The 23,618-nt window shown below is 33.4% G+C and overlaps 1 protein-coding gene across 8 annotated transcripts in view; it reads right to left on the bottom strand.

The window, feature by feature from the left end:
• The window catches only part of NBEA (neurobeachin), a 683,574-nt gene that overhangs the window by 602,698 nt on the left and 57,258 nt on the right, over positions 1–23,618 (bottom strand). For all 8 annotated transcript variants that reach the window (XM_042952224.1, XM_042952367.1, XM_042952503.1 and 5 more), the window contains exon 2: positions 2,685–2,916. In XM_042952224.1, the coding sequence (XP_042808158.1) occupies positions 2,685–2,916 (232 nt within the window). The remainder of the gene's footprint in view (positions 1–2,684; positions 2,917–23,618) is intronic.

The following is a 23,618-nucleotide window of genomic DNA, read 5'->3' as shown; positions in this document are numbered from 1 at the left end:
CTTAAATGCATTACTAAGGATATCCACTCTGTTCATGTGTTTACGTGCATTTGAGAGATACACCAGCTCACCAGATAACAGAAAAATGATACATTTAATTTCCTGGCCTTGATTTCTTTCTCATCTCTAGACATTGTGAGTAGTTCCACTATCAATCGCTCTTTATAAGAAATTACACATCTAAATAACTATACTTCATTTTCTCAATTTCTAAAGCACTTCCTAAGGATCAAAGATACTATACAAGTTATTACAATCAATACACATACACATTCTAAATAATTCATCATCAATTAATTTAAAAAGTGAGTTAGGATAAACTTAAATAGTTACTGATATATAATATATATTATCCAATATCACAATACCTGGAATTTGAGACTTTAAAAAAATTTATTATGTATGTATTTCAAAATAGGAATTTAAGGTGGTTATTTTCATCAATAAATAATTGGCTAATCTTACTCAATGCCACAATAAGTAAGCAATCTTTATGATAAAATTGTGACTACTGATATGCCAACTTTTGAGAAATCTTTTAATACAATGTTTTATTACTCAATAAAAAAGTTTATGGTTACTGCATATTAGCCAGATGATCTCTTTCTAAGCAAAAATTCTAGATAGAAATCAAGCATTTATTAAAACCCCAGTTAATATGAAGCAGTTTTAAGCAATTAGCTGCAATGGCAAATTCATAGATTTCTTAAACATTTACCTATAAATACTTTTCTAAAAAATTAAAATCTTTCTCCCAAACTTTATCTCACCTCATATGTATGTCACAAAAAGTGATCTATTAAATTTATACTTAATGACATAATTATTAATATTTATTATTTATTATACATATAATCAAGCAGGTCAGTTTAATTTTGTTATTGCAGGTCTTCTTTTCTGGACAGATTTTTTTTAAAGATAAACAAGTGCTAAGACTATGAAATTCTCTTATCAATTCAGTATAGATGTTTAACTACCTTCTGTCATACCTGTACATTAGTAAATGAAAAATGCCTCTTTGAACTTAACATGCTATAAATATTCAGAGTGAGAACTCAGTAATATTTTGTTGGTTATTAGCGCTTCTTTACTATGTTGTCTAAATTTTAATTTCTCTACTGAAAAGTAAGGTACAGGTAATTTTCTGATGTTTATTCAATGATTAAAATAAGAAAAAGTGAAAGTTTTGTGTTACCAGAATTGCTACCATTGAGAAGCAAAGACAAAAGAATTAAGGAGCTTTTATAATAGAAAAATGACCATATGAACTTCTGCATATGATAGTACTAGTCAAGATTACTATCATCTTGTATCTCAAAGCTCATGAATTGTGCACGAGCAAACTACTATGTATATAATTGTGGCTCATTTTCTAAAGTGCACTTTATAAAGTGGTAGCCACTTTATTTCAAAAAACGAACAAACAAAACTTCAGGGATTTAAACCCAGATATGAAGACCCAAAAATTGTATGATGTTCTACACATGTGTGTATATATAAGCTTATGCAAATAAATTCCTATTAAAGAATGCCAGAATTTACAGAACGGTTTAAAGATGGTATGTATCATCATTAAAAAGATGTTCTAAATTTGAATTTCATTTTTCATCAAGTTAACCATCAGTAACCAATACAGAGAATGTTAAATCACTCTAAATAGAGATAGATGCCACCTTGAAAGCAATTAGAAATGATTGTAATATACTCTAAGAAAAAAAAAAATTTAATATTGTTTAAATTTAAAAAGCATTCATGTTTAACTTATCCTTCACTCCATTATTTCTTATTTACTGTTTTGTTTTACTAGTATTAAAATTAATTGTGCATAAATCAAAATATTATACAGGATTTTCTGGTGTCTGAGCTACTTTTAAGGATCAGATATGATATTGTGAGGAGTCATACCAGCACTTTTAAAATTATGAAAACCCTTTTACATCAGAAGAAACTTATGCTAAAGATTCATGGCTTAAAAAAAACAGTATTTCAAGCTCTGAACTTATTTTTGGAGAATAATGTGGCTCTGTGACCATATTTCAAAACACTTCTACTGAAGTGCATCTAACAACAAAGGAGAATGAACTTGGAGGGAGGTAAAGGATTGGCAATGAAAATTCATAGATTTCAAAGTTATTTGAAATAACGCATAACAATTCCATGCAATTTTTATGTCTAGTCTATATCTTTTTAATACAAAATTTCTCTTAAAAAAATTGGACACTTCCTAAAAATTCAACATGCTTATCCCAAGGCTATGAGTACCCCCTATTATAGTTCCACATAGGTCAAACTGAAGAGCACAGAGCTCGAAAAAGTTGAAGTGCTCATTACGCAGAATTGTAGTACATGTTGTAAATTTTCAGTTATGTAAAGGTTTAACTAAGTACTATGTAAAAAGGTACTGTTTATTTTTCTGATAGATTTCATAGTATTTATTCCACACTACTGAGATTCTAAAACCTAGAAAAGCAAAATTAGTAATTATGTTTGTCTAATACAAAAGAAAGTATCTTCCATTCTTCAAGTTTTCCCTTAATATACAAGGCAAACTTTCCATACATTTCTATTTATCTATTTTAAATCAAGTTAGCTTCAACAAATCTAATTACCAGTAGAATATAAAGAGAAGTACGTGAATCTTTATAAACATTTAAAGTATATTTTCCTGTCAGATAACCCCATACCTGCTATCATGTCATCTACAGCACTCATTTTCAGCAATACTTGTTCAATTAGCCCAACTTCTGTGCTAGTCTGTAAATTCCGAACACTTTTTCGTAAAATGGCTGTAAACATGCTCCATATTTCTGCTTGACATGTTACATCACAGTGCTCCAAAAGCTCTGTCATGCATGTTATACTCTCAGCATCCTGGATAATAAAGTTCATCTCCAAGTCAAATTCTCCACCAACCAGCTGAAAATGAACAAAAAGAAACAATAACTAATGATAACATGAGAGATCATTTATAACAATAAATTAAAAACAATAAAAGAATTCAACTAGCAGGAGAGCATAGCTACTCCAAAAAATTTCAATTCTAGTCTAAAACTAATTTTGATAAAAATTTGAAAGCCATAGATAAAGGTGCTGTAAGAATTAAAACTAGCAAAATCTGATTTTTTTTTTAAATGGAAAAAGGCAATTTCAAATCCAGCAGAGCAAAATAGTGGATGACTACTGGGTAGGATTCATGACAAATTCCTATGAAAAAGAGAAAGAGTTTGGCCCCTGGGCTCCTGGGGGGCTCAGCCAGTTAAGCATTTGACTCTTGATTTCGGCTCAGGTCACAATCTCAAGGTCATGAGATCCAGCAGCCCCCCTCCCTGCACCTGCCCCCCCAAATCCCCGCACCCAGTACAGGGCTATGCGCTGGGCATGGAGCCTGCCTAAGATTCTCTCTCCTCCTCTTCCTCTGCCCCTCCTTGCTAGTGCTTGCAAGTTCTCGTTTTCTCTCTCTCTCTCTCTCTCTCTCTCTCTCAAAAATAAAATAAAATGAAATAAAATAAAAAATAAAAGCCTGGCACTTAAAAGTGATAATCATTAGAAAATGAAGAATTCACTAGGGATAAATTTTAATACCTGAAATTTCTTTTGTGACAGTACTAGACTGACAAATAGATGTAACAGAAGAGAAACAAAAGAAGGGCCTAATCTTCATGTATAGAAGCTAAAGAAACATGAAACTGATACCAGCAAACTTATAGTTAATGTGAAAATGATAGAATCTATGTTAAAAAATACTTAAAAGAGGGGTGCCTGGGTGGCTCAGTCAGTTAAGTGTCCAACTTCCACTCAAGCCATGATCTCATGGTTTTTGAGTCCGAGCCCACGTAGGGCTCTGTGTTGACAACTCAGTGCCTGGAGCCTGCTTAAGATTCTGTGTCTCCCTCTCTCTCTGCCCCTCCCCCACTCTCTCTTGCACATGCACACTCTCCCTCTGTCAAAAATAAACATTAAAAAAATTTTTTTAATGCTTGAAAGATATATACCTAGTATTGTATAATACTGTATTTGCAAAAATGTGAATTGATACACAAAGATGATTTAATAGCAATGTATTTGACTTGTGACATTATGTCAAAAATGAGTCAAAAGTACTACTGTCCCCCCCTCAAATGCTACTTTAAGTACAGTGATGGATAAATACACATAAAATAAAGTATATGATGATACTCTTATTCTCCCTTAATCAATTCACATATGATGTATTAATTACATTGTTGTAAGTACCATTTTTAAAGAAAAACATTGATAAAATGGATATCTTTCTGGTCTAAAGAATGGAAAATTTAGAAACAGCCATATACAAAATGCCTGACAAATCTGAAGTCATTCATTCATTAATAAATATCTTATTTACTAAAGACTAGAAATTACCATTCTAGGAACTAGGGATATATCTGTAGACAAGAAAAAGCCCATGCATTAACAGTGTTAAGTTCCAGAAATAAAGATGTATATATGTACATATGTATGCATATTACATCTTATCTCCCCAAAAGTTGAAATTGGTTTATAAGTTACATAGAGCATAAGAAGACATAAAATGTAAGTAGTTAAGTAAAAGAAGCAAAGGAAAAATAAGTTTAGGGGCAGATAAGTACCAGAAATTAGAATCAAGAAGTAGAATGTTTTATCAAAGAAAAATATTCATTATAAGGGTGGATGATCACAGGCTATGAAATAAGATTAATAATAATAATAATAATAATAATAATAATAATACCACTGCCAGGTAACCTTACATACATCATTTAGTACTATTCATTCTAAGGGCTTTACATATGTTAAATAATTTAATTCTCCCAACAACGTACGAGAAAAAAGCTATTATTATCTTCATTTTACAGATAAGGAAAAATAGGCAAAGAAAATTTAATTTGGAAAAGGTCACAAAACTAGTAAATACAGGATCCAGAATCAAAACCCTGGGATTTGAGGGGCTCCTGGGTGGCTCAGTTGGTTGAGCGACTGACTTCAGCTCAGGTCATGATCTCGCAGTTTACGAGTTCGAGCCCCACGTCGGGTTCTGTGCTGACAGCTCAGAGCCTGGAGCCTGCTTCGAGTTCTGTGTCTCCCCCTGTCTCTACCCCTCCCCTGCTCACGCTCTGTGTCTCTATCTCTCAATAATAAATAAACATTAAAAAAAAATTAAAAAAAAAAAAAAAAAAACCCTGGGATTTGATCCCAGGATCAGAATAAGTCTGTCTTCATACAAGTCCATATAAGCAATAAAAATCTCATTTAAGAATATTTTTAAAGTCGGGGCGCCTGGGTGGCGCAGTCGGTTAAGCGTCCGACTTCAGCCAGGTCACGATCTCGCGGTCCGTGAGTTCGAGCCCCGCGTCAGGCTCTGGGCTGATGGCTCGGAGCCTGGAGCCTGTTTCCGATTCTGTGTCTCCCTCTCTCTCTGCCCCTCCCCCGTTCATGCTCTGTCTCTCTCTGTCCCAAAAATAAATAAAAAATGTTGGAAAAAAAAAAAAAAATTAAAAAAAAAAAAAAAAGAATATTTTTAAAGTCTTTTGAAATTTAAGAATTTAAAAACAAAATTCTCAAATTTTAAAATAATACATTATGTGTGTATTTTTCTCTGTAACAGCTCTAAAACTCAACTTTATGAGAAACTAGCCCTTATCCTAATTTCTGATTTTTTTTTTTTTAACAAACCTAGATATTCTCTCAGGTTAAAGGCTGGTTTTATTTCTGTGTATGAAACAACTTCAACTCCTCCTATTTGCCTTATTAACAAAAATAGCTACAAGAATAGTTAAGAGATTGTCTCTGAATTCAGACTTCCTGGATTCAGATTTTAGCTGTATTACTCACTTGCTGTGTGACTTTAATGACTCTACTTCTCTAGGTCTCTGTTACTTCATCTAAATATGGGAATGAAAGTTCCTTATCTAATAGTGTCGTTGTTATGAGGATTAAGTAACATAACTGGGTTTAAACCCTTAGGAACAAAGTCAGGCATACAGTCAGCATTCAGCTAAGGTGAGCTATGACCAGTTCTCTTATAACCCCAGCTTTGAGCTTAAAAAAAAAAAAAAAAAAAAGTAGTCATCTGATCACGTATGTCTGAAGTACCATGAAACAGCTAGCTTAACGCCTTGTTTCCAGCAAATGTCAAACTGCTGTGGATTATATACTCTCTTAGATATTAATTGTAGATCTGTGAAAAACAACTCAAACATCTTTCCACCATACCATGGTCTTATCAAAGAACTGTTTGCTTTTTCACTATTATATACCCAATTGACCTGGGTCACTACTATGAACCTTGTAGACCAGTGGCTAGTAACACAGAAGAGGTCATCTAAAAGAGAACCATATAGAGAAAAATAAACCACAGGTTTGAAAATCAATGATGTGAACACTTACTGACTACACTAACAGAAGTAGATACCAAGGTATAAGTCTACTGAGCCTCTAAATAACCTGTGTGAGAATTAGGATACATTAAAATGGGAGAACACTGAAGAATTTTTTAGACTAATCTCCTAAATGAATTGTAAGGGCTTCAGTTGAGTCTGGCATAACGAACAACCATTATGTAATGTGTAAAAAACAGAGATGGGCTCAGTGGAAAGAAAAAAAATAGTCTGCTTTTAAAGGAATTAACAATTAATATGTGTAATTCTAACAATCAGGCTCTGTTATGTGAAGCTTACGGTTCCATCTTTCAGTTAAAAAACAATGCTCCTTTCTATATATCATTTAATTACAAAAGAGTACAGTCTGGCTCTCTGATTTCTTTGCCAGCAGCTGTAAAAAAATTTATTGTAGATTTTGTAAAGTGGTCGTATATTTTCAGCTGGTCTTTGTAACCTTTATTATAATTTTTAATACTTTAATGTGAATAAGGCTAAGTGCTGACAAAACTATCATTCTAAAATTAGAGAAATATTTATCCCCCACTTAAAAATGAGTGGTTCAATATTTACCAAACTAAAACATGTAAGAGAAAGTAGAAACAATTGGCCTTTATTACTTAAACCATTCTTTAACAATCCTATGAGGAAAGGCATAATCGTCCTCATAGAAATGAAAATAAATGAGATTAAGCAGCATGAATAAGGTCACATATAAGCAATCCAGGATTCTACTCTATTGAATAATGAACCTAAATACCTTCCTATGAAGTCAGAAGTACAAACCTAAAAAATAGAAATGGGATGTATTATGGTAGTTTTACAAAGAAATCAGTGTTTTATGAACTCTGTGTGGGAGAAAAGGAAAGAGAAAATAATTTCTATGGGTAAGCAATAAAACATCCAGAGGTAGTAAATTTTTAATTTGTTTTTTTTTTTTTTCATTTTAAAAAGCAACCAATTTACTTAAGGTTATTTTGGCAAGAAAGTAGAAGACTCAATTTTAAGGCTCAATTACAGGAAAATTAGCAATAAACACTAAAAAAAAAAACAAATCATAGGAAAATCATTTAAAAATCAAACAAAATGACATAAGAAGGCTAAAAAAGCTAAATCAAAAGAACCAAAATCACTGTTACCATAGTATAAACAAGATATATAAATCAATTAAGTTTCCTGTAAATCTGAACATGTCAATATAATACTCTATTTGAAGGTAACAGTCTTCTTTTCTTCCAGGCCTTCTCCTTAAAATTCTACAAGGTATTACCACTGCAAGAAAAGTGGCCCACGATGGTTCTTCCTACTCAAGAATTGGTCATAAGTGAATTTATATAAAATAAGTATCATAGCTGAGCTATTTAAATGAAGTAACTTATTTACATAAAGTAAATAAAATTTATTATATAAAAATTTGGAATATAAAATGCTGACTTGGAAAATATTATCTTCTGAAAGTACTAAAGTTACTAGCAATTTAATATCTTTTATCTTTTTAATATAAAGCTTTTAAATATCTTCATTTTGAAATCTTAGATTATTTGAATCATATGTGATAATTATTTTTCATTAAGTAGATCAGACTGGACAATTATAAACCATTTAAATTTCTTTGCAACTTATTCTTCTGGATAAATTGTAAACTAGATAACACTACCTATAAAGCCACAATTTAACACCCCAGCTTCAGCTTCCTCTACTTTCCATTTCCTAGCTAATGTCACAGGAACAATTTCTGCATTGCAGATCTCTCATTGCATCTAAAACTTTTCATAGATGTTACTCCCTATACATGACATAGAGTTCTCTCCCAACTTTTATATTTGTTAACTTCCATTAAACCTGCAACCACTAACTCCAGATAGAGTTAGATACCACTAACTCCAGAAAGCCTTCCCGTTACCTACAAAAATGGCCTTTCTCTGAATTCCCAATATACCCATGCACACCATAGCAATCATTGCATGATACAGCTGTTTACAAATTTTTTTCTATTCCCCACATTACAATAAGCTTTGTAAGAGTAAGGACCATTTTTATCTAAGTATCCACTATACCTATACCTTTAGCCCATGAAAATTATTCAGTGTTTCACATGGAATGGGGAAGATGGCAAGATGGGAGGGCAGGAGGAAGGGAAAGAGGGTCTAGTTGTAAGCCAGACCTTCCACTGTGTTTCCCTTTTCTCCTTCAGTAATGAACTGCTCTTATTGCCATATAACTTTTTTAATGCTGGGGGGCAGGGGGGAGATTACAAAGCCAGAGATGTTTTCTCATCCCTGTTTATACCCTAAGGTCGTCTAACTTTTTCTTCTATTACTACTTGGAAAATATGTAATCTTTAACGAATAAAATTCAGAAGATTTGTACTCTTGACTTAGTAAGGTACTAGGTACAGTACACACAATTTTAAGTTGTTAAAATCTGGCTTAATTCTATATCCACTTCCAGTTTCTAACTATTTTCAAGTGAAATCAGTATACAATATCTTCCCTTGAAAAAGATCACATCACCAAAAACTGGCAGAATGGGCAACTCCGGGGCAATGTTCTCCCTAAAAAACTAATGAGCTGGCAGAAACTATCAAAATCAACTTCTGAAAAATTCTGGAATCAAGACACAAATGTACAGCAACCAGAGGAAGACTTTGTGAAGAAGCAGCCACTGTTTTGTGATAAAAGGAATGTCCCATCTACAATCCCCCACATCCCAGAGGGCAACAGTCATCAGGACAGCATCCATCCTGCACAAGTGTGAGGGTTTCTAGTTCCAGAGGAAGTGGCAGGAATCTTATACTCAAGGTTGTAGGTGTCAACCTATCTGGCAGCTTCCCAAAGGACAGGTGCAAAGAACTGCCTTTGTTTCACCAAACTTGGAATATCCCCAGGGCTAGGACACTTTCACTAAAAGCATTTAAAGCCACAGGTATTAGCTGCAGCAGTCTGAGCTAGAGACAGTACTTGGGACAGCAATAGACAGACCAGAAGCCTGGGAAGGAAGACGTGGGGAAAGAAGGTATGTGTGGGTATACGGTCTTCGAAAGGCTCTCCTGGACACTACTGCTTGCATGCCCAGGGCAGGTTGCACGTCATAAAAAGCCTACAAAGATCCTAACCTTTCACTTGTAGCTGGCCTTTAGGCTCTACACTAGTAGGAAGCAAAAGCTGGCGGAGAGCTGTAAACAGCCCGACTAAGCACTACAGGAGTGTCTCAAAAGAGCAAATCTGCAAAGATTGGAAGAGTATTTTTTTGTTTCTTCTTTTTTTCTTTCCTTGGCTCCAGGCATTTAAAGTAATTCTGTCAAAACATCAGCTGACCACCAAACAAACAGAACTTCAATGGCTACACACGACAGAGAGGACAGACTTAGAAATGTACTTTAGAAAATCACTAAGCAAACAACCCACAACAGCAACAACCAACACAGGGGAAAGAAGAATCTGATGTCCAGAGTTACCACATGACAATATTCAAAATGTCCAGTCTCCTACAAAAAGTTATGAGACATGCAAAGAAACAAGAAATATGGCCCATCTAAGGAGAAAAAAAATAATGTTCAAATTTTGATACATTTGTCTTGATGATCTCCTTCCTCTATTTTGTCCTCCTGCTTACATATTGTTTTCTTTCTCTTTCTACACAGATGTCCTTTCCTATAAGTCAATCAAATTACTTTTAGAAGCAGATACAATCTAAATTTTAAAGCTCTTGAATTATTAACCTCTAAAGAAGGCATCTTTGAGATAAACTTGTACCTATAATTTTACAAAGAAATAAAAAAAAGGAAATATAAAATAAAAATTAAGAACCACCATTTCATGAACACTTATGTACTCAGTAATTCATGTATATACCGTCCCATTTAATTCTCATAACTTTGTGAGGCAGTATCTCAAACAAGAAAATTAAGATTAATCTACATAACCAGCCCAAGGTCCCAAAGCTAGTGTCAACATCAGAATTTTTCTTACTTTGTCAGTATTATATAGAAGTAAGTATATCAATACTAAAGAGACCACCCCCAAGACATACATATGTAACTCCCTCAGTCATGTCATCTTCAAGATCTGCTGTGTGCATAGTAAACGACTTACAGGTAAATTTTTAGTACATAACAGGAAAATACTTTATAATTTGGACATGAACGTAATAAAAGTAAATGATCCTAAACCCAGATGACACACTAAGGCAAGAAAAATACAAAACTGCTTGCTTCCTATTTCTTTCACAATAGTCATCTCTACAATTAATTTGTATTGGTAATCTTTCTATGGCATAGAAATAACTATACCCAAGAGTATAACAAATGGTGCTACAAATACAGTCCATAAAAACTCTAGGGAATGGAGGAGAAAGCAAAGTGAGTGCTTCCTTTAAAATATATTTAAAACAACATGCAGTTTATCAAAAGCAGTATAATCACTTTTATAATTACTTTGTAAGACTATAACAAACAGATGATATACACCTGGCTGCTAGCAGCCAGCTAATGAGTAAAATACAGTAAAAATTAAAAGTCTTAATTGCCAAACCACCATATACTTCTAAATTGTAACTCCAAGCCTAACACTGAAAACCCTAATCCATCTCATAAATAAAGGCAAAACAAAAATTTTTGCAAATACTAGTTGAGAGAATTCATTGCCGGCAGACTTACACTACATGAATTGTTAAAATCAGTTCTTCCAGCAGAAGGAAAATGATACCAGATGGAAATTCGAAATGACATAAAAAATTCAGGAATGCTAGAATTGTTAAGTCTGTTGTTAAATACAAAAGACTTTTTTTCTCATTTTGAAAACTCTTTAAAAGATACTCATAAAAATAGCAACAACGTATTAAGGGATTTACAAATATAAGGAAAAAAAACAATGACTAGAAGAGCACAAGGGACAGCAGAGGAAGAAATAGTATACTTTAGAAGGTTCTTACTATATACCTGAAGTGGTATATTATTTGAAGGTAGAAAATGATAATAATGTATACTGTAAACTCTAGGAAAACACTAAATATAAAAAAGAAACAATTTCAAAGACCTTAACAGACACCTCACTGAAGAAGATATACAGACGACAACAAAGCATTTGGATGTTCCACAAATCATATGTCATCAGGGAAATGCAAATTAAACAACAAGATGTCACTACACACCTACTAGAATGGCCAATATCTAGTACACACTAACAATACCAAATGCTGCAAGGATGTCGAGCAACAGGAACACTCATTCATTGCTCATGGAAATGCAAAATGGTACAGCCACTTTGGAAGAAAGTTTGGTGGTTTCTAACAAAAGTAAACAACATACTTTTACCACATGGCCCAGCAACTGCTCTCCTTGGTATTCACTCAAAGGAGTTGACAACTTAGGTTCACATAAAAGTCTGGACATGGATGTTTATAGTACCTTCATTAATAATTGCCAAAACCAGGAAGCAACCAAGATGTCCTTCAGTTGGTGAACAGATAAACTGGTACAACCAGACAAGGGAATATTATTCAGCACTAAAAAGAAATGAGCTATCATGCTATGATAAGACATAGAGGAACCTAAATTGCATTAGATAAACCAATCTGAAAAGACCACATATTGTATGATTCTAACCATATGACATTCTGGAAAAGGCAAAACTATGAAGATAATAAAAAGATCAGTGATTGCCAGGAGTTGGTGAAAGGACAGATAAATGGGTGGAGCACAGAGGATTTTTAAGGCAGTGAAAATACTTTGTATGATATAGAATAATGGATACATATCATTATACATTTGTCAAATCCACAGAATGTATATCACCAAGAGTGAGCCACAATGTAAACCATTAGACTGAAATGATTATATGTATCCAGATAGGTTCATCAATTGTAACAAATGTATATACTCTGATAGAAGATGTTAAGTGGGGAGACTGTGCGTGTGTAGGAGCAAGGGATATATGGGAAATCTCTGTACCTTTCCCTCAATTTTGCTGTGAATCTAAAACTGCTCTAAAAGCTAAAGGCTTAATTTAAAAAGTATTATTTTAAAGAAAAAATAATAGGTATAATTCATAAATCAACAATAAATGTAAAATGGAATAATAATATTTAATCAATCCAAAACCAGACATGAAACAGGAAAAAGAGAAACAAAAAAAGGGGTGTGATAAATATAAAATAGCAAAAACAGCAGACTGAAATGTTGCCATATTAATAATTACATTAAACGTAAATAACATACAACCATTACTTAAAACACAGAGATTATAAGAATGTATAAAATAAGCAAAATCCAATTAAATTCTATATACAAAAAACATTGTAGAGGCCAGCAAACTTTATTGTAAAGAGCCATAAAATAAAGATTTTAGACATCCAGGACCTTATGGTCTCTATCATAAGGTCTCTATCTATCTACTCAACTCTGCATTTGTAATTTGAAAGCAGTCACATATAATACATAAATGACATGGTGTGGCTGTGTTTCAATAAAACTGTATTTATACAATGAAATGACTAGCAGGTAACTGACCTCAGAACTAAAATATAAGACATATGTTAAAAGGAAAATGACAAAAAAAGATACACCGTGCAAACACAATTAAAAAGAAAATGGTGTAACAATATTAGTATCACATAAAACGGACTTTGTAAAAGAAAAATTGGAACTTTCCATCAGGAGAATGGAGTTGATTCATCAAAATGGCATAGCAGCCCAAATAAGAATGAATCTAATAAAAGAGCAAAAGAAAAACAAACAAGTCTGCAATTTTAGTTGTAAATTTTGATACTCCTCTCTCAGGCACTGGGAGAATAAATGAACAACAACAACAAAAAAAAAAAACCTAAAAATATAGAAGTCTTAAATAACATTATCAACCAGCTTGACCTAGCTGTTAGGGAGGCATATAAAACATTCCACCCAACACTCCACCATGCCGTAATGCATACTATTTTCAAGTGCTTTATCAAATATTCACCAAGATGAGATTATCCTGGGCTGTAAAAGAAATCCCAATAAAGCTTAAAATTCTTATCACAATAAAGTTAAAATAAAAATCAGTAAAATTATGGGGCACCTGGGTGGCTCAGTTAGTTAAACGTCCAACTCTAGATTTTGGCTCAGGTCATGACCTCATGGTTCATGAGTTTGAGTCCCGTATTGGGCTCCCTGCAGAGCTCGCTTTGGATCCTCTGTCCATCTCTTTCTCTGCCCCTGCTCCCCTCAAAAAATCAGTAAAAATATACATCAGAAAAAAAATATGAAAGTCTCTGGCAAACTTATACTTAATAACCTGTTTACCAAAGCAGGTGTGATCAGGGAAATTAGGAAAATAATTTAACTAAATAAAGTGAAAACACAACATGTCAAAATTTATGGCATGTAGCTAAAACAGTGCTCCAGGGAAATTTATGCTATTAAATACCTATATTACTAAAGAAGAAAGATTTCAAATCAGTTACCTCTAGATTCCATATTTAGAAACTAGAAAGAGTAAATCATACATAAAGTAAGACAAATTTAAAAATGTAACTAAAACAAAAAAAAAATCAAAGATACAAAAAACAGTCAAAACAATAGAGAAGAATGATGAAACCAAATGCTGGTTCTTCAACTAGCCAGATAAATCAAAAATGGGGGTGGCAGAGAGCCTTGGGAAAGAAAGTCTAGAGTGGAATACAAATTAGCATCAACACAAATAAGACTCATCACTATAAATCTCACATTCACTAAAAGGGTAATAAGTGATTCTTCTAAATAATTTTATGTCTATCAATTTGACAACTTAAATGAAAAACACAAATTATTTGAATGATATAAATTACCAAAGGTTACTTTAAGAAACAATCTAAATAGTCCTATGTAAGAGAAATTGAATTTGTAGTTACAAATCTTCTCAGAAACAACACCTGAGATCCAGATGATTTCACAGATGAATTCTTACTTAAAAATGAATTACTATGAACTCTACATAATCCTTCCCAGAAATTTTAAAAGAGGGAACATTTCCAACATTATTTTATGAGCCAACAATACCACGATAATAAAACCAGAAAAACTATCAGAAAAAGAAAACTATACCCAAATAATCCTCATGAACATAGACACAAAAAAACTTTAACAAAATATATAGCAAATCTAAATAAGCAACATGTTAACAACAGAAGAATCATACATCATCAATAAGAACATTTTAGGGGCGCCTGGGTGGCTCAGTTGGTTAAGTGTCTGACTTTGGCTCAGGTCATGATCTCATGGTCCGTGAGTTCAGGCCCTGTGTCAGGCTCTGGGCTGACAGCTCGGAGCCTGGAGCTTGCTTCAGATTCTGTCTCCCTCTCTCTCTGCCCTCCCCCTCCCACGCTCTGTTTCTCTCTTTCTCTCTCTCTCAAAAAATGAGTAGATTTAAAAAAAAAAAAAAATTAAGTACATTTTATCCCAGGGATGCAGGAAGCTTACCAATCAAAAAATCTAACAATGTAATTCACCGTTATCAACAGACTGAAAAGACAAAAGCCATCTGATCATCTCAAAAGGTATAGAAAAATCATGACAAAATTCAAAACTAGTCATTATTAAAAAAAACTTTCACCAAACTAGGAATATAAAGTAATATCCTCCAACTGATATAAGCTATCTGTGCAAAACCTACAGCTAACATCATACCTAATGCTGAATGACTGCATGCTTTTCAGGAATAAGGCAAGGCTATCCTCGTCTGCAACCAGTTCTATTCCGTATTATCCTAGGTGCCCAAGCCAATGCAAAATGCCAAGACATATAGATTATAAAGGAAAAGATAAAACTCTCTTTATTCACAAACATCATAATCATTTACATAGAAAATCATAAGAAATCTACTCAAAACTTCTCCAATTAGGGGCACCTGGTGGCTCAATTGGTTAAGCCTCCAATTTGATTTCAGCTCAGGTCATGATCTCACTGTTCATGGGATCAAGCCCTACATGGGGCTGTATGCTGACAGTGGGAAGCCTGCTTGGGATTCTCCCTCTCTCTCTGCCCCTTCCCCATTTGTGCTGGCTGTCTCTCTCAAAATAAATAAGTAAACATTTTTCAAAAGTGGAAAAAAAGTCTCTAAAGTCTCTTAAAAATAAAAAAGCTTCTCAAGTTAATAAAGAATTTTACTAGTCTCAGGATTTAAGATCTATACAGAAAAATCATTTATATTTCTCTTTATATTAGCAAGAACAATTAGAATATATTAAAACCAAAAATAGTAAGATAGCATAAAACATGAAATACTCAAAAATTCACCTAAACATGTGTAAGGTCTGTACCCTTAAAACCATAAAACATTGCTATGACTTTTGGGTTTGCTTTTGTTTTTTTTTAAATAGAGAAAAAAAAAAAAGACCCAAAATCTAAACAGTTGTAGGAATGTACCATATTCAAGGACTGGAAGATGTCAATTCCACCCATATTTTTACACAATCTAAGCCACAATCATGCTGCCTTTTTGTTAGGAATTCAGATTCTAAAATGTACACGGAAATTAAAGAAGCATGTAATAGCCAAAACAAATCCAAAACAGAAGAATAAACTTGAGAGGCCCTAAACTACCAGACTTTATAACTTACTACAAAGCCACATAAATCAAGACAATGTGGTACTGCCATTAGAATAAACATACACATCAACAGAACAGAACAGAAAGTCCAATCACAGACCCACACAAATCAAAATAAAATCAGTACATCATCAACTGATTAGAGACAAATGTGTCAACATAAATAATGGGGACAGTGTTTACAAAGAGTGAAATACAACTGGACGTCCATATGCCAATAACTGAACCTTGCCTCTTTACACCATTTGTAAATGAAAGAGCTAAACCTATAAAACATCTAGGAAAGAATATTTTGAGTTTGGATTTGGCAAATATTTCTTACACAGGCCACAAAAGGACATTACAAAACTGATGATCTGGACTTCTGCAAATTAATATACTGTTAAGATAGTGACAAGATAAACCACAGCCCAAGAAGAAATATTTGCAAATCACATCTGATTAAGGACTATTCAGAATATATAATAATATATAAAGAGCTCTCACATTTTAATAATAAAAAAGATAACCCACTTTTTTAAAACAGGCAAAAGATCTAAACTGATGTTTCCAAAAAAAATATGAAAATGCCATATAAGCCCATGAAAAGATGCTTAACATCACTTGACATTAAGAGAATGCAAAATCAAACAGCCACTAGATTCAAATAAAAAAGACTGATAATACAAAACGTTGAAAAGGATATGTATGAAACAACTGGAACTCTCACTTGTCTCTTACGTGAATACAAATGATATAGCCACTTTGGAAAACAATTTGGTACGTTTTTCATAATGTTAAACATACACTTACCTATACATCCTGACATTTCTACTCTTAGATATTTACCCAAGGAAAATGAAAACCTAGGTTCACCTATTTTTACTAATACCCTACAAATGGAAACAAGCTTCTTGGAAACAACTCCCCTGCTTAATTCTAGTTTCATCACTTCCATAATAAAAACTCCCTGTGCAGCTACAGTGAATGAAGCAGTAGACCACGTCTCCACTTCCTTTGCCCCTGTATCTGTCCACTGCAGCCAGATAATCTTTTTACAACGTAAATGTCACTCCTTTAGCTTAAAGCCTTTCGATAGCTTCCCACTGCTCTTGTAACAGAATCCAAGATATTTCTAAAAGTCTGTAAAACCTGAATAAATCTTCACATCTGCCTTACAAGTTTCAGCTCACATTGCTCTCTCCTTTGCTCATTACAGACTTCCATCACTCAGATTCGAGCAGTTCTTAAACAGGCCTTGTTTCCACCCCAACTGCTGGGCCTTTTGCTCACTGTTCCCTCTGGCTGCAGTGCTCGTTCATTGGCTACCCTAACTAAAGTATGTCTCCATTACTCTGTATCAAAAAACATTATTTCCAATTCACAACTCTAATTACAGTCTATATTTGATTTAGACAAGTTCAAGTAGCTAATGAAACAATTACCTAAAAAGTACATTTCCCAATCAGATACATCAATACTTAGATTCTAATGCAAAGTAATAAATTTTATTTTTTCAACATAAAACTTAAAAATCCCTTCAAAATAATCTTCATTATATATTTTACTTTTATGCACACATACATACAAACACAAATATACACATGTGACCCTAACTATTTATAAGAAAACTGTATAGAAAATCACTTCAAAGTCTAATGCACATAAGTTATATGAAAGCATAACACATTTCATTTCTAAACTCTAAATTCTAATTATAAATAATACTTGAAATCTGAGTTTTAAGAGTTGTTTACTTTTATAAAAAATAATTACTTTAGTTATTTGCTTCAATTTAAATGTAACTGTGCAATGAATGATGACTTTTACATGGATGAATACAAGATAACCAAAGATTATATAAAAAGAAAAACACCTATGGGACAGACACCTGGGTGGCTCAGTTGGTTGAGTGTCTGACTCTTGATTTTGGTTTGGGTCATGATCTCAAGGTTGATGGGATCAAGTCCCAAGTCGGGCTCTGTGCTGACAGCACAGAGCTGAACCTGCTTGGGATCATCTCTCACCCTCTCTCTCTGCCCCTCCCCCTCTCATGCTCACTCGCTCACTCCCTCTCAAAATAAATAAATAAACTTAAAAAAAAAGAAAAACATCTACATTCCATTCTCTTATCTCAATATCAAAATCTAGTCATAAGTATACCTGCACAATGTGGAAAGACACAATTTACACACATAAATCTGTTATACCTAGTCAAATAAGAATTATGTAAGTTCTCTAACATAGCACAGAGGATTTTTACGAGTCTTACTCTTACATATGAAAAAGTTTTAAAATGCAGAATTTAAATTCTAAAATAGTTTACAATCAGAACTATCCTTGATCTTCATAATGTTCTTAAGGCTTATTTTTTCATGATTTTTGTTTTTTCAGGCCACATGACTTGAATTAAATAGCATTCATTATATACCATTCGATGACATTAGTTGTGTAGAGAAACAGAATTCTTTAACTCACATAAAATTTTAAAAAATACTAATATTGAAAAAGGGTGAAAAGTAGTTCTATGCACTCCTGGCTTTTGGTATTTGTTTTTAAAGGATCTTGGGATCAAATACAGAAACCAACGTATCTCACGAACAGCTGGAATCATTTACAAAAACAAACATCTACATTTTTAGAGTAAATTTTGCACGTGTATGAGATGAGTACAATAATGCATTAGTTTGTGAAAGGAAAATAAAAACATCTAAATAAAAAGGAAGTTCTACTACTACTCCTTTTTATTTTATGTTTCATTATCACTTTATTCTGTTTTACATGATTAAATTCTCTTGGAAGTCTAAAAAAAATTTCACTACTTGCATGTGCTACTGGGTTCATTTTACAAAAATAAAGGTTCTTAATGTGGATCAATCCAAATTGTGGGTTACTGGTAGTCAACTTCTACCTAAAATACCCTTAATGTAACAGTCTTTTTAAACTGTTCAAGGTTTCACAGGCCTCACCAATCCCGATCCTTTCTTTACAATGTTTTCCCATGGAAATAATATAGAATGTATATTGTCAATGAAAAATTAAAATGAAAAGTGCAAGAACAAAAAAAATTTTTACCCAAAGATATATATTTTATATATCTATATATTTTAACTAAAGATATATATATTTATATATACACGTATATATAAATATATGTATGTATATATATATACATACACATACATACAGCAAAACCTTGATTTGTGAGCATAATTAGTTCTGGAAACCTGCTTGTAATCCAAAGCACTTGTATATCAAAGCAAATTTCAAGAACCATTGGCTCAGTTGTTATCATGTGACATCTGGCATCATGTATGACTCATATTGCAAGACACTGCTCATTTATCAAGTTAAAATGTATTAAAGGAGCAGCTGGGTGGCTCAGTGGGTTAAGCATCTGACTTCCGCTCAGGTCATGATCTCGCAGTTCGTGGGTTCAAACCCAACATCCGGCTCTGTGCTGACAGCTCGGAGCCTGGAGCCTGCTTCAGATTCCGTGTCTCCCTCTCTCTCTGCCCCTCTCCCCTCTCTCACTCTCTTTCTCTCTCCAAAATAAACATTAAAAAAAAAAATTTAATGTATTAGAAATATTTGCTCATCTTGTGGAACACTGACAGAACAAGCTACTCACAATCGAAGCTTTTAACTGCATATGCACATGTGTGCATGTTATATATATATATGTATCTCTCACATATATGTGAGAGATATATATATGAGAGATATATATATCTCTCACATATATGTGAGAGATATATATATGAGAGATATATATATCTCTCACATATATGTGAGAGATATATATATGAGAGATATATATATCTCTCACATATATGTGAGAGATATATATATGAGAGATATATATATCTCTCACATATATGTGAGAGATATATATATGAGAGATATATATATCTCTCACATATATGTGAGAGATATATATATGTGAGAGATATATATATCTCTCACATATATGTGAGAGATATATATATGAGAGATATATATATCTCTCACATATATGTGAGAGATATATATATATATGAGAGAGATGTAGCTCTCATATATATGAAATATATATGAAATATATATATATACATATATAAATACATATATATAAATATATATGAAATATATATATGTATATATATATGAAATATGGAACACACTCCTCAAAATTTCAACTTCTTGGAAAAGAACTGTCATCCATTCTGTAATACATATTAAATTAAAAGAGGAGAGAAAAAAACTATCTCCCTACAATAAAACCCTTTCCCTAAAGAGCAAATCTAGTTTTCCCCTTTCATACAAGCTTGATACTTTCATGTTACCTTGGACTCTTCTGCTCTTTTCTCCTTTTCCACTGCCAAGCCCTAATGTTTCTTCCCTACTCGTGTACCTCAGATTCGACCCTTCGTTTTGCTAGCCTCTGCACCAAGCAGTTTCAAAATCCCTTCCTTGGAGCCTCACAGTATCATCCTACTTCAACTCACCACTGAATACCACTGCCAAACTCATCTTCCTAAAATACCACTCAGGTCATAATACTGTTTCTCGATAACCTTTTCACTAAATGAATTGTTACTTATTTATTATCTGAATATCTAAATTATCTGAATCTACTGTATGAAATCCTAAAATAGCTTCTCACAGAAGTACTGATCAGGCCCGAAGGGATGAAATGGAAAGAGGTCCCAGCTTTTATTTATTCATTTATTTTTATTTATTTAAGAGGTCCCTGCTTTATTTATGTATTTTTTTTAATGTTTATTTATTTTTGAGAGAGAGAGTGAGACAGAGCGTGAGCAGGGGAGGGCCAGAGGGAGGGAGACACAGGATGGGGAGCAGGCTCCAGGCTCTGAGCTGTCAGCACAGAGTCTGACATGGGGCTTGAACCACTAGTGAGAACATGACCTGAGCCTAAATCGGATGCCCAACCAACTGAGCCACCCAGGCGCCCCAAGAGGTCCTTGCTTTTTAATCAAAGCTCTACTAAAACCTCTGGGCAGAAGTACATTAGTTTAGTACGCTAGGTACACCAGCTTATTTTTCCTCTGAGCCCAAGTTACTACATAATTATATATGAAGGGATCTTATATATAAAATCTCTAAGATCTCTAAGATCTTCTCGTTCTGGGATACAAAGTCTCTACTGAGAAGACAACTGTGATGTAAGCTGAGGTATCATGCAGGCAGGACAGAATTTAGAACCTGAAGACCCAAAGTGGGTAAAATAACATTTGAAAGACTACAAGTGAGGCACCAAATAAATTGCCAAGATTACCTGGCCAGCTAAATGCAAATGAGAAGATTCATCAATTCAACTGGTTTGAGAGAAATAAAAAATAGTGACTAGAAAAATAAAGCATTACCCTCTGATTCCCAGAGTTCACAAAGCTGCTTGAGATGAAAAGTTTTATTGGTAGTAACAAATGGAACAAGACTGTGACTTCCCAAAAGACTGTTTACATCCCAATGAGAAGGCATTCCTACTTTAAAAGGCTTTAATTAGGAAGCAACAAAGAAAAATAAATGAAGCACTTAACTAAGAAGTTGGGAAAATGTTCTAGAAATACAAGTCTGAAATAATTATGTGCAAAGAAATTATAAATGTTAAAGCAGAATCTCATGGGTTAGAAAATTTACAAGGGGCACCTGGATGGCTCAGTCAGTTAAGTGTCTGGCTGTGGATTTTGGCTCATGATCTCCTGGTTCCTGAGATCAAGCCCTGCATCAGGTTCTGCACTGACAGCATACAGTCTGCTTGGGACTCTCTCTCCCTCCCTCTCTGCCCCTCGCCCACTCACACTCACTCTTTCTCTTTCTCTCTCTCCCTCAAAATAAATAAACTTAAAAAAAAAGGAAAGAAAATTTAAAAATTGCAAATTTGGTTACAAAATCCATAAAGTGATTCACAGATGAAAAATGAATAATATATACAACCTTCATTCAAAGAGAGAAAAGACTGAAAATTAAAAGTGAGATATAGCAAGTAAGTGTACTTTTCATTTCATAAAACAGATACTCAACATGTAATAATAAATTTACATAGAGAAAAGGAACTGAATCAAAATGTTTCTCAAAGTGAATCTCTAGGTTATAGGCTTATAAATCTTTTTATCTTTACATATTTTCCAATGCTATAAATTTTATTCAAAGAATTCTTTACTTTTATAATCATAGAAAATATAAGTTTGGGATGGTATAATAACTCTCAGTATCGAGTTATACATAAACACTGGACTACAAATCGCCTAAAGGTACGACCTCCATTTGTCCTAGTGACCAATCTATGAACAGCACCTATATAGTGCTGAAATATCTGAAACTATTCTATATTTATTAAACAAGTATTTAATGTAGTTATGATGATAGCAGTATATATAAAAGCAGGTTTAAAATAATATGTACCTTTTTAAAGTTTTCAAACGTAATAGCCCTATGACTTTTTTGATAATAGAATTCCTGCCAATTCTTCTACAAACACAACCTATCTTGGGGTGCATAGATAGCTCAGTCAGTTGAGTATCCAATTCTCGATTTTGGCTGAAGTCATGATCCCAGGGCCCTGGGTCCCCCCTGTGTCAGGCTCCACATTGAGCATGGAGACTGCTTAAGATTCATTCTCTCTCTCTCTCTCTCTCTTTCTCTCTCTCTCTCTCTCCCCCTCCCCAAAGCTTCCCCCCCAATCCCCCCCGCTCATGCTCTCCTTCTAATAAAAATAAAAATAAATAACCTATCTCTTAGTCACAGAAACAAGAGCCGTTCAGCTTTCCATCTCCAGTTCCATTCCATAATATCCTAAGCAGTCCCTTCCTTATATAACTTCTTTCCATAACATGGAAATTTATCAAGTTCTCAATCAGAAAATAAAAATGAAAAATAATTAAAGGAAGGTGACAGAGCCCAGGAAGAACTGATGAAAAAGGCACTTAACAAGAAGAAAAGAAACAAGTCACTAACATAAGGTTAAATAACCATTATTTATTATTCAATAGTATGTAAAAAAATATTTACTGACCCACAATTAATCACTACACAAATCTTCAGAGACTGGCTAACTTGGGATCAAATCCCAACTCTGCCACTTACTAAATTCATGACTTGGCAGATAACTTCTCAGCATAACACCACCTATCTCACAGGGACACTGGATGATTAAAGAAGCTACTTTATATTAAGTACCCAAGAGTGACCAGCTTAGACTCAATAAATAATAAATGTTAAATTCCCTCAATTTTCCAGTATAAGATGGGCAGCCAAAAATAAATAAATAAAGAGGAATATTAACTAGTTCAGATGGGAATAATATCCATGACTTTAAATTCATTAGCACTATGTGCTGATCAACAGATCTGAATACGTGGTTAATATTACTAAATATCAGAAAAATATTAATTTAAAAAGCAAAATTACCAAAAAGTCCTAGAAATAGAAAAAAAAATCACAAGGTGTTGGTTTTGCTTTTTAGAAAACAGAAATACACATTAAATACACAGGCATATAAATTAGTAATTTTCTTTATAACATACATACATATATACAAAAACTTAATCATGAGGAATTAAACTCAGGTAAAACATCATCTAGCCTAAAATGAATCATTCCTAAAATGAAGATACACACCTAAACTCAACTTCTATAAATATTTCTTCAAAATTCCCAGGAATATTAAGATCAGTCTGTAGTTCATATAGGAATTCCCAGT

Source organism: Panthera leo, chromosome A1 (assembly GCF_018350215.1).
Source record: "Panthera leo isolate Ple1 chromosome A1, P.leo_Ple1_pat1.1, whole genome shotgun sequence".
NCBI lineage: Eukaryota > Metazoa > Chordata > Mammalia > Carnivora > Felidae > Panthera > Panthera leo.
This window is presented reverse-complemented; position numbering and strand designations above follow the sequence as displayed.